This window comes from Lotus japonicus, chromosome 2, assembly GCF_012489685.1.
Source record: "Lotus japonicus ecotype B-129 chromosome 2, LjGifu_v1.2".
Lineage (NCBI taxonomy): Eukaryota > Viridiplantae > Streptophyta > Magnoliopsida > Fabales > Fabaceae > Lotus > Lotus japonicus.
Genome location: NC_080042.1, coordinates 68,190,016 through 68,205,615, shown reverse-complemented (window position 1 = coordinate 68,205,615; position 15,600 = coordinate 68,190,016). Strand labels below are relative to the sequence as shown.

At 38.8% G+C, this 15,600-nt stretch overlaps 1 protein-coding gene across 1 annotated transcript; it reads right to left on the bottom strand.

Moving 5' to 3' along the window:
• Positions 1 to 1,152: 1,152 nt before the first annotated feature.
• LOC130739036 (protein DETOXIFICATION 51-like) lies at positions 1,153 to 3,065 on the bottom strand. Its single transcript, XM_057591251.1, has one exon. The coding sequence runs from the start codon at positions 2,786 to 2,788 to the stop codon at positions 1,280 to 1,282; it is 1,509 nt and encodes a 502-aa protein (XP_057447234.1). The 5' UTR covers positions 2,789 to 3,065; the 3' UTR covers positions 1,153 to 1,279.
• Between the last annotated feature and the right edge of the window lie 12,535 nt (positions 3,066 to 15,600).

Genomic DNA, 15,600 nt, shown 5'->3' with positions numbered 1-15,600 from the left:
CTGCCACCTTTTTAAAAAAGTTGTTAGGTATTCTTTTTTTTTTAATTACTTTCTATGTATTTTTTTAAAAATCCATTCTTTGAGTTCAATATTTAAATTAATCAGTTTTAAAGAAATATTTAAATTAGTCTTCGAAAGTTTATGAAAATTTTGAATTTTAAATTTGGCTCCCTTTTCTTGGGTTGAAGATGAACTCATGTACCAGGTACATTGTTATAGGGAATTTTAAAATTTACCTCTCAAAATATGTGCTATTATGAATTTGTATATTTTTTTTGAACTCTAATTTGTATATTATATTATAATAACGTGACTAACAAATTCCTAAAATAGAGGTGCGTGAGAAATAATTTGCGGTTATTTTTAGCTTTTGTTTTTTACTTTAGTTTTTTTTTTAACTGTTTTTTACTTTAGTTATTTATGTGAAATGGTATATTATTATAGGTTAAGTCATATTGAAAATTTCTCAAATTTTAGATGCTTGACACATGTACCTAAAATTGTGGAAGCTCTAATTTTTTGACACCTAATCTTTTGATGACTTCCAAACTATATAATATTAGATTATGTTCAGCGTTTATTAAGTAAAAATGTTAAATGTACATACTAATTTTTGGGACATCGATAGGTATATGTGTTAGTGATCGATTTTAGCCGTTGTTAAACCGCCACTAATATTAACGGCGGCTAAAAACCGTCACAAACTTATATATCTCTTGGATATCACCCTTTGTATATGTACACATTTTATCACTTGATTTCCCTTTTATTTTATCTTGAGCTCCTTTTATCATACGGATAAGTTGCTCATATTACTTCTCACATCCTAACTCAGTATTTTCAATCCTTTTAAATAATTATTACAAGATCCTTCTCCCATTTTAACTAATATGAAATTAAGTGAAAGAAAAAAAGGCACCAACCATAGTAAAAAAGACATGAACCAAAGCATACCGGTATGAGGACCAATTAACCATTGTTCTGACAAACGAAGAGCTGTTTTTCATCCTCGTTGGCTTCACTAAGTTTAGGCATTCATCCGTTGATGTTCTTGTTTGAACAAAGATAGTGTTATCATTTGCATTTACGAGTTAAAAAAATGAAATATATCATCTCATTCTTGGTATAAATAGATTCGGAAAATATAGAATCTGATATGATATTCTCCTTTATCATTCATCCATCCCATATCGCTCAAAAAAGAAGCGGTGGATAAAAAATTAATCGTAATTCACATATTTCTTTTTAATAAATAATTAGAATAATACATCATTAAGCATCAAGAGAGAATCAATGGTTGTTTCTGGCCGTCTGATTCATCAAGCGACGTCAGTAACTGGGCCCGGAAGGCCTGGTGCTCCCAATCAGTGGTCCCAATCAAATACAACATCAGGCCCGCGCAACAAACCTGGGCCGACAACAGGCCCAACCAAAGCCCACAAAACCCAACCTCCAACCAAAATGCAAGCGCAACCGCCACAGGCATCCCCACCACATAAAACGCGCTAAGATTCACATTCGCCGCCGCATTCGGCCGCGCCGTCCCCCTCACGACACCGCAACCCACCGTCTGCGGGCAGTTCCCGAGCTCGCAAAGCCCGAGGATCGGCATCGCTGCGGTGGTCAGCCGCAGGATATCCCCATCCGCGGTGAACATCCTCCCCCACTGATGCCTCATCGCCGACGCGAACACCACCGCCACGAACCCCATCACGGCGGCAAAAAACACCGCCACCACCGCTGACATCCTCGCCCGAGCCGGCCGATTCGCGCCGAGCTCGTTCCCGACGCGCGTGGACACGGCGAGTCCCAGCGACGAGGGGAAAACGTAGATCAATCCCGTCGTCTGGATCAAAACCCCCATGGCGGCAACGGTGGCGGTGGGGTCCACTAACAGCCCGCAGAGCACGATCATGATCTCATACCACCACCACTCTAAACAAACGGAAACGCAGCTCGGCGCGGCGAGCTTGATCAGCGGCTGGAAGCCGCTGAAGCTGAAGCATTCCCAGCTCGGCGCCGTCCACGTGGCTTTGTGGACCCCGCTTATCCACACATAGAGCACCAGGAAGAGAAGGATGGAGATGTTTGAAGCGGCGGAGGCGGCGGCGATACCGGCGGCGCCGCGGTGGAATAAAATAAAATTGAAGGCGATGTGGAGGAGAGTTCCGGCGAGTGACGCTAACGTGACCTGGTGGGTGAGGCTCTGTGCGCGAAGGTAGACACGGATTGGGTGGAGGAAGGAGTTGGTTATAAGATCAGGGAGGAGAAAAAGAAGATAGTTCTGTGCTAGTACTGTGATTTTTTCTTGCTGGTGCAAGAAGATGAAGATTCTGGACATGTTTAACCAGAGGATTGAAATGGGGATGGAGCATGCTAAGAGGAAGATGATGCATCGGTGGAGGGTGAGAGAGAGGAGTTTAGGCCGGTTGGCGCCGAAGGCTTGCGAGCAGAGAGGCTCCATTCCGAGGGAGAGGCCGGAGAGGAAGGAGTAGCCGGTGATGTTGGCAAAAGCTATGGCTAGTGAGCCTGCTGCGAGTTCCACATCGCCGAGTTTTCCGAGGAAGATCATGGAGACGATGGAGCGTGTGTAGAATATGAGAGCTGTGAGTGCTATAGGAAACGCAACTTCCATGAGGGATTTGGATTCTCTTATCACCTCCCACATTGTGGAGCGTGGAGTATTCGTCCACGCTGCTTGCTTCTCCGGGTCGTCGAGGAACACGCTACCACCATCCTCCACCACTGTCATGGTTGTTTTAGTGGTTATGGTCTTTGATTCACACATGTTTGGTTAACTTATGATTGTTTCAACTTTCAATATATGAAAGTTTGATGGAAGAGATGTGTATAGGAAGAGGTGGTGGTGGTGGTGGTGGTGGTGAATGCTGCTGCTGTTTCTGTGTGTGGTATACTGGCAGCACAGCAGAGATACTTTTTCTCTCGTAAAGAGCACTACTCTGGTTTTTGTTTTATGGGGATAGAGAGGTGAAGCTAATTGCTTCGTGTGAGTGAGTATGTGGTGTTGTGTTGAGAAGGCATGTATAAATAGAGGTTTTGAATTTTCACTGTGTAATAATATCTCTGCTTCCTTTTTTTTCTATCTAAAATGATATTGTGCTCGATCGATCCCGTAGTCTAGTCTAGTCCAGTTATTGCATTATCTAGGAAATGAGAGGTTGACACATAAAGTCAATATTTTTTTATATGCATTATTCAATCACCTATTGGAAATGTTGGGCAGACAGGTAAATAGGTAATGGATGAGTACATAGTATATTCAAGGTGAAAAATAATGAGAGCAAAAAAAAGTAATTGATATTATGCATGATCATGATGTGAAAATAATGGAAGAGATAAAAATGATATATAAATTGTGTTTGTTTGGGTGTTTATGTATTAATGTATAGAGATATGATTTATCCTCACATTTTCACTCTATTTTCATTTTCAATATATCTCACTTATCTTTCAGTCATAATAACTTATGAGCTTTCCCCTCCCTTGCCAATGTTTAAAGTCATCCGTGACTTGTGAAAATTCAAGTCAAAGTGTCAAACTACCACCAAATTAAACTAGCAGGCCAAATTCCCCCAGCCCCCTCTTTTGAAACTCTTAAGTTTTCGAATTGCTGTTAAGCCTCTTGAAATCTAGGTTAAATTTTAGTTTTCTTATTACTGTTAATTAATTGGGTTGTCTAAATGACACATGATAAATTTAAAATGTTTAGCACTTATATATAACCATGAAAAATTTGACAAACAACATTCAACGTACACATGTACAAACATCCACAACGGTTTTAAATTATCACTAATATGTAATATGTCTAGCTAATATATGACCCCAATTTTTGAACTTCTAATAATGATTTTTCTTGTTACTATAGTACTGAAAGAAACAGTTTCCAATGAGGAACACGTTATATAGCTTGTGATGTGTGATTTCATGAGGCATGACATGACTGCATAAGCTTTAACGTGCACGAGGTTCTTCTTCCAGCGTTCATATTCTCTATTCAAACTTGAGTAACTGTAAATTCAAAACACTAACAAAAACTTATCTTACTAATAATTAATTGCTTTTGGATTTTAATAAAGATTGAATTATCGCATAACTGATCACTCAGGTGCCATTCACCTCGTTGACTTCAAGTCTTCAACCCATTAATTATATGAATCCATCAGCACTGAGAATGTTTTGATTCCACACTAATTAATTAGGCCGTTAATTAATTCATTGGCCTAATTAAAAACGCTTTACGTCTTGCACTGTGGTTATAGTTGATTAAACGCAAGAAATAGAAAAGCAAAACCTGTCACGAACAAAGATTATTTTTCTTACGGGTCAAACACTAGTTAATGTTTTGCCTTGAGTTTTGTTTTTAAAGTTATCGCCTGTGATCTCGCACGCTCATTAATTTAGTTGTGGAATTAAACACATAAAAAGAAACCAAGATGATACTATTTCTTCGTGTGGGGGACACCACAGCACATGAGCACAATGTACATATTCCTCAAATTTTGTCATCATGATGCTTTTATTGCTTCATTGATCACACATCAAATTAGGTTTGACTTTGAAGACAGAAATATGGAGTTTGTTAGCATGATAGTAATGACGCAAGGTTGGAACTTATATATATCTAATTTTTCCGTGGATTTTTTTTGTTCTGGTATAATCTTTCATTTGTTCAACATTAATAAAATAGATGAACACGGATTAGGCACTATTTAGTGGGGTAATATCTTTGTAGTTTATTTGATTTGATTTTATATAGAATCTTTCTACCCTTTATTATACACAATAACAACGAGACACCTAGGCACGTGAGTACGTGACGTCACACATGGATTTGAGACAGGAGTTTCTATTTTTTTTTTCAACTGACAATACATTTTTCTTTTCAAAACTCACATTAGCATAAATGAAATTTAATAAATTGGGTAAACCCCAAATACATTCTGATCGGAGGAAACCGGCCAAACTATACCAGGAAGGGTAGGGGGGGGGAGGACGATAAGAGAGCGGAGGACGTTGAGCTGGAGTGAGGTGAAGGTCGTTCACGAGCAGAGAGGGTGAGCCTAGGAGGGGATTCTGCAAGGCACTCCAATGCTTAAGTTAGTTTAGGTCGTTGAAGGTGAGAGAGTTTTTAGTAGAGTTTAGGAAAAAGATAAGTTACCTTGGCCCCCAGATGCAAGGGGCCTTTTATATCAGAGAGAGAGAGAGAGAGAGAGAGAGAGAGAGAGAGAGAGAGAGAGAGAGAGAGAGAGAGAGAGAGAGAGAGAGAGAGAGAGAGAGAGAGAGAGAGAGAGAGAGAGAGAGAGAGAGAGAGAGAGAGAGAGAGAGAGAGAGAGAGAGAGAGAGAGAGAGAGAGAGAGAGAGAGATATCTTAGGAGAAGCAATGAGAACCTAGGATCAGGAGCGATTCTCCTCTGTTAGATCTTTAGCCCTAGGGTGTAGGGTCAGTGATGTGATGTCTGAGTTGATCCGAATGTTGCTTCCTGTCGTGACAAGTTGAGAGTAATCTCCTCACCCCCGCGGGGGTCGGTCTGCTAGCGGTCGTTCTGTCTCGTGATCGGGGTGACTCCTAGATGCTCATCCTGGCCCGGGATGGTCGTCCCGAAAGGGTGGTCGGGCATTTTAATTTGCCGCTTCCCAGAACAATAGATGTTTGTCCTGGTCCGGGATGGTCATCCTGAAGGGGTGTTCAGGTTTTTGTCGCCTCCCAGAACAGTAGTCCCCTAGTGCTGGTCCACTGAAGCAGTGGAGCGTGAACTAATAAGGTGTTCGTCCTTTCTCGGTCGGCAGATAAAATAAAATTCAGTTGCCTTTGTAAACTTGAGCTTTTATATCAAAACATTATATTTTATCTAACATTAATCAACTTTTTAAATAAATATGATGTATTGTGTATGGAACTCAACCAAAAGTAAAATACGAGCACATGGTTTGAGCGAAATATGTATTAATTGCTTATAAGTTTTTAATATCTTATTATGTGACACTTTCAACCTACTCAAGAATAATGCTAAAACAAAAAATAAGAACTCATAGATTATTGGGGGTTGGTGGAGTTCAATCACCAAACCAAATCCGCTTAATCGTTTATAAGTGGGTTGAGTCGTCATGTTGAATCTATTTTGTCATTTACCTATATCAAAGGAAGTAAAAGTATAATTTATTTTCAATAAATATTCACTTAGTCGATAAAATGCTTATTCACTGAGATTATAATTTGTAAAAACTCAAGGACTTGGTAAAAATTTAAGCACATAGGTAAGTGTTGCAATGTGGGCTCGACCTACCAAGCCAACCTGCTTGACTTAGTAGGAGAGAAGAGGTGAGTCAAATAATCCAGCTCGCAAAATCAATATGTGTCCTTTAAACTTCTAAATATATTCTTTGTTTAAAAAATTCTAAATATTCTTTTCATTAAATATTTTTTCCTTATATTCTGGACTCCTGCATGCAAAGCCAAACAAGTGGCAAGCGAGAGAAGAGAAGCAAAAACGTCAGCAAAAGCAACAGCAAACTAAATTAGGGGGAGTTCCCCGTCACGCATACCTTTCGGTTTGGTTTTGAACGTCCCAAACACTCCTTTCTTTTTTGGGTTTGGATAAATCTTCCAAACTCTATTTTCACGTCTCTATTATCCCCAACAGTGCAATCAAACAAACCTCCCACATCCACAAATTAGTAAAAAACACTTCACCCCAAACACAAACAGTGCCTAAAATGCAATCATTAAACTTCACCTTATGTGGTGTTACTGTCATGTGGGTCAAATTCGTGGGGCTAGCACGAGTTTGTTTTTCGCCCGGAACAGGGAAACAATGTTGAATGAGATGCTTAGATATCTCATTAACCCTTAACATATCTCCATCAAATTCTTATACTTGTTACCTCCAATGAGTTATTGTTAATTTTATTTTACATAGGAAGATTTTCATACTTTTTGAATATCTGTCCCGCATATAAGGGTTATTGGTGGTATCTCTAATTAATTGAGACTTCTCAACACCACCTCGTACTTTTAGGGCTAGATATCTGGAGCGTAGGATATGCATGCATGAGTGAACATTTTGAACTATATTTATATGATATATTAGTATATTATTTAATTTATGACTTAAATTTTTTTGTGTCCGTATCTTACGATACACATTACGATACGATACGCGACACAGAATTAGGGTCTAGCGATACACGATACGTATCTCGATTTGACTACCTTGATTTAGTCTGAGACTTCTCGACAACAACCATTCATGATTTCCACCCAATAGTAAGCTTCCAGGACAGTTAATTTATAAACCATTTAACCATAAAAGTTTACCTTCTAATCAATTTATAAACCATTTAATCAATTTTGATCCGGAAACCTGGATCTTCTTCCCTGTTTTGCGTGAAATTCATGAGTTGAGGATGAGAAGTTGGAATTTGACTCTTAGTGCTATCAATAGAGATTGTAATCAGCCCGCGGACTGGCTAGCAAAGAAGGGTGCATCGTCTCCGTCTATAGCAATCTGTGTTCTTGAAGCTCCGCCGTCGGCCGTCGGCGTTAGAGATCCTCATTTTGAGAGATCGTTTGACTATTCCTGAGTTTTCTTTTGTTGTTGTTAGTTTTCCGATGTAGAAAAAAAAAGGCTTAATTCCACTTTGGGCCCCTGATCTTTCAAAAATGAGCGATCGGGCCCCCCCGTATTTAAATGTAGCGGTCAGCCACCCCAACGTTTCAAAAAACGTGCGATCGGGGCCCTTATGTTAAGTTCCGTTAGTTTGACCAAACGGAGCAGTGACGTGGATTTTCTTTTTTATTTTAAGATTATTTTTTTACCCAAAAATTACCCCTCTCAGTTCTCTCTCTCACACTCGAACCTCTCTCTCCCTCTTTCACGCTTCTTTTTCTTTCTTCTTCTTTCTTCTTCCTCCTTCCTCCTTCTATGGCTTCCTCAACCTCACCCCAACATCACCCCACCCCACAACCCCAAATCTCTCAGACTCGCTCGCTCTCTCGGTCTCGCTCTCTCCTCTGCATCTCTCTCTCGCTCTCTCTCTCTCGATCTCGCTCTCGCTCTCTCCTCTGGATTTGGGCGCAGTGAGGATAGAAAGTGTTGCGGGAGAAGCAGAAGGGGCAGATCCATATCTTGGCGTTGAAGTCGACGATGCAGAAGGGGTTGAGAAGGGAGGAGCATGACTTGCAGCGGAGTGGGGTGTAAGGGACGGTGGGGATGTCGTTATGGTGATGGTGGTGAGCCGCCTCAACAGCGTTTCAATTTCTTCTTTCTCTCACGCCATGGAATCGAAATCAGGAGGAGAAAGATCTGAACTTCCCTTTCCATCCTTTCCTCCCTTGGACAATGGATCTGCATCTGGGGATTTATGGGTTCTGGTGTTTAGGTTATGTGGAGAAGATTGTTGGACTGGGTTTGTGGATTGGGGTGCAGTGGGGGTTTAGTTGCGAGTGGTTATGGAGCCGATTGATCTTCGTCGAAGGTAGTGGTGGTGGCGCAGCCATGGATGAAGGGCGGCGGTGGCTAGGTGAGAGAGATGGTGAGTTCTAGGGTTTTCAAGAAGGAGAGAGCTCAAATTTGTCTGCCTAATTGCTAATTGACCAGATTAATTATTTTGATTAGTGAAACCTTAATTAATTAATTCACTATAGATAAATGAATGAACTACAGGGACCTCTCGATTTTTCTTCTCTTGCTTGCTAAGTTAGGATTGAGGTGAAATTAGGGTAAAATTTGGGGGAATTGGGTTTGTGTATTGAGTGGGAAATTTCTGGGTAAAAATTTTAATCTTAAAATAAAAAAGAAAATCCACATCACTGCTCTGTTTGGTCAAACTAACGGAACTTAACAGAAGGGCCCCGATCGCACGTTTTTGAAACGTTAGGGTGGCTGACCGCTACATTTAAATACGGGGTCCCCGATCGCTCATTTTTGAAAGATCAGGGGCCCAAAGTGGAATTAAGCCAAAAAAAATAAAAGAGCCAAACCAGATCAGACCATTGACAGATTAGATCGGAGGCCCCTAACGGACCGTCTGACATACTTCCACCACCCTTAGTAACATGATAAGAACGTGAGAGGGTAGTAATGTAACATGAAGTGTGGTTCTGTGGATAGATTGGTAATTTGGCAAGATAAAAACGGTGGTATCCACATGGGTACGTGCGCAATCAACGGAGGCAGCTGGTGTAACTCACTCAGAACAGTACAGTGTACCGCTCCCGTTTTCACAAACAGATGGTTGGAAGGAAACATGGAACATCCCCTCATCAATTGGCACATTACTACATTTTAGTAACTATTATACTATACTACTATTTACTACTTTTCCTTCTTTCTTTCTCTATCTATCTGTCTTTGTCTTCTTCTGCTTAACTGTTATTGTCTCTTCTTACTACTTTTATATCCATCCATGCATGTTTATGCATTTAATTCTGTGTGACATGGAGGTAAGATTAGTCAATTGCATCATAGTATAGAAGATTGAAGAAGATAGATAGAAAATAAAATAAAATTAAGAAGTGGTGATTGAAGTTTTTTGAATTGTAGTAGTCCCCACCATCATTGATCTGACAACAATTATAAGTAACAGTCTCACACTTGGGAGGCACCACATCTTGTTTTTGTTTTCTACCTCTCTGCACATAAATGAATGCAGTGTTGTTATTGTTGTTGTCTTGTGCCTAATTAACTTCACTGCATGTCCAAAAATCCCCTTCTCCAATCTTCGGACCCCAGTCCTCACATAACGCCACGTAATCTCTTTAACCGCTTCTGCCTCCCCAAATTTTCCCAATTCAAACATTCCTGCCTCTTTGGTTTTCTTTTTTTTTCTTTTATGGATTAGTTTTTTTGTATGCCAAGCTAAGTTTGGTTATAGATATCTATGCCAACTATACACTTGCTGGTGTTGTCTATATTATATGTGGAATCACAGGAAAGAATAATCCCCACTGGCAATTCAGAGTGAGATGTGTCTTGAGATGCAAAAATACCTAGCTAGCTATCTGAATTATATTGATCAATTAAGCTTATTAATAAGAGTGACAAAAATAAAATATCCAAGATTCTAAACCTATCAGATTTGAGTATATGATAGATAGGCTTGTAGCTAAGTGAACATGCTGAGGTGGAGCATGATTGGAGTTAAACTTAAACTGGTAGATAGAGCCTTGAGGGGTTTGTGTTTGGGGAACAGGCTCATTTTTATTGGGCAGTGAGTGGGGTGGGCCCCTGCTTCAGAAGTGGGGCATCTTTCTTGGGTGATGAGCAAGAGCAAGAAGCTGTGTGTGTGGCAATCCATAGCATAGCCACTTGATCATGTAGGCACATGAATTGGATTTGGGGGATAACAACTTCTGCCTTTGAACTTGCACTCTTAGTTTATTGCTTCATGCCTGCCTTTCCTGTTTTTCTAGCAACTTGCTAATGTTTATTATGCTGGCATCCATGGCATATATTTTTTTAAATGGCTATCTTCCAGTTATACAATCATATTCTAGCCGGATAACACTACCATAAGCGGCAAAATTCTAACTATCGAATATTTAACGGAGCTGGATTCACAGAAACTCGAACCCAAAACTTCTGTTTAAGCTAGAACAACCCTCTCTGTTAATGCGTCAACTAATCTACGCGATTAGTGGTAAGTGGTCCTTGGCATATAAAAATATGAATTTGTACATAGGTTGAACATATCTAAGATAATGAAAACTATTCCTAAAAGGGCTCCAACTCCTGGATTCTGCCAATATCTATCATTGTGGACACGTAGATATGCCCTCATTATTTATGCTTTCCCAGTTATAAAGGATTCTCACTCAAAGAAATGACAAATGAAACAAATCTTTTATGAGCAAAGACTATTCTCGAAGAGAAATCCATTATTCCAATAAATAATATTCAAGTAAAGCCCATGGTACCTTAATTTTCTCTAGTTAGTCCATGGTATATATACCTGTCCATTACAAATTGAAAACAACATGATAATGCTGAAAACGGTGCCTTTATTAATAGACATGAAGGCCAGATCATGAATTTGCAGTAACATGTACTAAACCTTTTAGAGCTAAATTAACATTTTCCCTGTCGGAAGATGGGCACAGAGTTCAGATTCTATTCCAGCACTGACTTAAATGTGAGATCAAATCGGTTTTAAAGTGGTCATAAATATTGCATTTTATAATTTATCTTCTTGCAACACTTGCTTTACTTCTGCTTCTCTAAGAGTATGCGTGTGTACCTATGATACCATATATATGTGTGTGTATGTATATAACTGTTCAGCAGCAAATTATGAATAAAATAGTAGTACTACTGCATTGTATTTTCTTGTTTCAACGGTCATGTATGGGGTCCAAGTTGCATTATGGAAGCAGATAACATTGATAATCCTTTACATACCTTGAATTGACTTCAATATTTTTTAGTTTGGTTGGCCATAAATTTGACATCATGCAAGTTAACATGGCCTTGAAAACTTTGCTTTCCATTTGGTATTTCTAGTGGGGTTGTGCAATTCAATATGTAGTTTTCATATGCTTGCCAACCAAACAGAATGAATTGAAATATGCCAATATCTATGATGGCACACTTGGCAGTTGGCATCACTCCCTATAGACACAGCAAATAACTGAAAGCAGGAATGTGGATCACCAGATAGATCACCTTTTCCCTTCTATCAGATGACTTTTAGGACTCAGCTTTCATTACCAAAAACTCTATGCAGCAAAAAAGGTTACTTAAAGGTATATAAACTGATTTTTTTGGTACAAGGTATCTGAACTGTTGATCACAGTACAGTTCACACCAACCTATATTGCCCTAGCTAGCTTAAGAAAAAAAAGGCAAACCAGATTCCATAAAGCTCTCATTATGTGTTAGATCTAGGGAGGGGTTAGACTCACTTTGTGATTAAATATAGATAGCCTTACCTTTAATTTTTACAACAGATTGATTCCACGACTTGAACCTGTGACCGCAAAGTCACATAACAACAGCACTACTGTTGCCCGTGGCTCGCCCTCCCTAGTTAATTAACTTGAGAAAAAGTAAAAGATATGAGAGTTAACAGCTGCAAAAGATCTATAGTTTATTACAATCATATATATTCTTCTTCTTATGAGGGCCATAAAAAAAGAAAGTGGAAAAGTTGAATAATTCAAAAGTGACAAGACTCAAGGAATCATGCTCATAGACAGTTGGGAAGGAGTCATTGAAAATAAATTTGCTTCTCAGCTTAATTACAAAGGGCAACATACCAACAGGCAAAGACTTTTGGAGAAAATGGGAAACACTTGTCATGTTTTCATCTCAGAAATCACAAGTCATAAATGCCAAGCAAATTTTAGAAAAAAGAATGTTAGCAACAAAAGGAAAAAGGCACGTGATGTGTGAAAGGATGTCCCAAATGGATCTTTATTACATAGCCAGCTACTTGCCTAACTAACACAGCTCATTTCCAGTACAATAGGATCTCATAATTCTTCAAGGACATGTACATGTCAAAGATATACCTCAAAGTAAAAGGTATAGTACTACTACTACTACTGATTCTCAGCTTTCTCTGCTTTCAACTAATATACTTGCATGTTATGTTCTTGTAATTTAACATTTTCTTTGTGTGTGAGGATGATTTTCCTAATTCTACCTTGGAAGTTATGCTATGCATGTTATCTGTGAACTTATCTTGGCTTAGAGTTATCGAGACCCACACGCATGTCATATCCCACGTGGGGTGCATTGCTGCACATGGCTATGAGACATTATTCTTGTCCATCCAGATCAACAAATTGGTGAACTTTCTCTAGTTTTTTTCAGCTGAGTCAGAAAAGATCACGGTCATACATTGAACCGTTTTACACCAAGCTTCAGGCTAGCTCTGTAGGCTTGTCACCACCCTATGTATACATACACTCACGTGCTTTTCTATAGTACCACACAACAACTAGATCATGTGTCATCACTCATCTATCATCACCATCTTTTCCACTTTAGCCAATATGCATTTCCCACTTTGACCACTCATTTTCCAGTGTAAATAGTTAACAACAACTTGAGAGGAGAGGCAATAGTGGTTTAGTTAGCTTATATTTGGATATAAGCTAACACCGGTGTAAATAAACGTTAGTACCAGCTTTATGATAAAAAGTGAATGAAACTCTTCTTCATTTATATTGATTGAAGTAAAAAATCGTTTACATTGCGCACAGCTCGTATTCAAATACACACATACCAGGCCATATACTACCCTACCCCTAAAAAAAGACAGAAAATGTAACAGTGGATTCCTTGCTGATTGCGGCCATGTGGGGTGGCTTTTGCTTAAATGGGATTTCACTTTTTAGGATTGTATTTTTTTTTTAAAGGACTTTTTAGGATTGTATTAGTCCAATATCCTGCTTCTCTAGCCGGGGTAAACACAAAGAGTGGATTCCTTAAACTTAGTAGAAATTGCTCTGTACCCCACACACTAATTAGTGGTGTGGTCCTGCAAACTGCAAATAGATATGTTTATCTGATATAAAGTAGTCCATTATGAAGAGGATATTAATCATTAAACTAAAGTCTATCCCACCATTTTTACGTTGGTTACCGCATGCCTAACACAAACTTCCTCCTTTACCCGGGTTTAGGACCGATACCAACTATGACACAAGATAGGCTGAGTTAGTCCATTATGAAGAGGAATGAAATAAACTCCTAATCCTTCATAGCTCACAAATTCCTCTTTCTAGAGTAAATTTTAGAGGTCTTAGGTTCTTTAAATTGGTCAAATATAATAAAAAGAATCAAGTCAACAACACTCATTATAAATGGAGCATTACAAGAATTGACAATCTAGATAAAATATGTAGGAATCAGGGAACATCCTCACAGGGAGGAGAAAAATTCAACCAAAATGCAACTTGGGAATGATTATAGTTGGATACGGTTGGATTTAGGGGGGGGGGGGTGGTGGGTCGGTTTTTCTATCATAATTGGCCTGCAATGCATAAAGGTTTATAATTATCTCATATGGAATGAGTCATTTACAGAATCATTCTGGTTGAGTCACAATCAGCTCCACCAAAATAATGAACACAGTCAACACACTACACATAACATAAGTCAACAATCAGCTTTCTTTTTGCTTTAGTTAGTGATTCTTGCTTGTTAGTGGTCTTCCTTGTAATTTAAGGTCTCCATACGAAAACCTTATCTTCTTCTACAAACCCTTGATGCTGGAACTGAGTATATATATAGCCCACTTTGATGTCCATTTTGATTGCACAAATAGTGTTTAGACAAGAAAAACTATTCTTGAATGTTGCTATAGGTAATAGGCAGGCATTAACACCTTTTAAATGAAAATAGGTTTAAAAGTTAGAATTACCAAGAGACTTGTAACATCCCGAACAGACGACTGTTTCCACAATACCAACAAAAACTTTTGAGCTTCTATGAACCGCGCTTCGGAAAAAAAAGATGCACATTGTTGTTGTCAGCAGTATACAGCTGACAACAAGTCCTCTTTAATGGTATAGTCACATAGTATACAGCTTCGCAATACCTCTCGTTCTGATGTAGGATCAGTTCAATCATGCATTCTCATTGCACTGTCGATCACTCTCCGCCCCCTCGGCCCGAGTGTCACAAGACTGAAGTTGTATAATTAGTAACATCAGAGCAAGCTGTCATGGAATAATTAAGGTCATATTGTGCTTGCTTCAGGTTATATTTTCATGAAAACTACGTAGGAGGTATCTTTATCCAATTATTAGAGTTGAAAATGGCCACAGCTTGATAAAGAACTGTCAGATGCAGAGTGAGTTGAAAGCTGTAACTGCTTCAGGACATTGTGTGGCTCATGCCTCATTTACCTGTTGCTCTCACCAAGTTGTTTTATCTTCATTAAGTAGAAGTGTGGCCCGCAGACTACTCTGCTACCAATAATGGAAGCATCTCACTAATTCAAGCATTCACCCTCTTCACTCTTTTCTTTCTATAGAATCCAAGTTATGTCTAATCAGTTTCATTGAAGGAAGAAAGGGTGGTGATATCAATGGTAGGGTGAGAGTGAATGATTGTCAAATCCTCAAAGTGGTGTTTAAATAAAATATCTTCAATTTTGTGAAAAACTTATCTTCAATTTAAGTAGCTCCCACCCTATGATTCTCTTTCTCCCCAAAGTCTTGTGCATCAAGAAGAATAGCATGTTTTGATGCCTAATCTATCAGTTTTTGATTTAAAAGTTATCATGCTATAAATGATTGTCCTGCAGAACAGCAACTAGAAGACAAAGAATATGAGTTATGAAGAGTCATAGGTTCGCATGTGCATAATCATCATGAAGAATAAGATTGAGATCAAAGTGTTATTAATAACATATTCCGAAAATTGCATATCCAGAATCTTGATATATCTAGCTTTCACTCAACAAAATGAATAAAGAACAAAAAACCTGTACATGCAAATATCAGTACAATCCTGCCTGAAGTCTTAACTAGTTGGTGCAATCACTTTTTCAACTTTTCTTTCTATTTTGCTGATTAAACTACCTAAAGGTGGTTGTTGGGTGGAAATAGACACATAGTGGATGCGT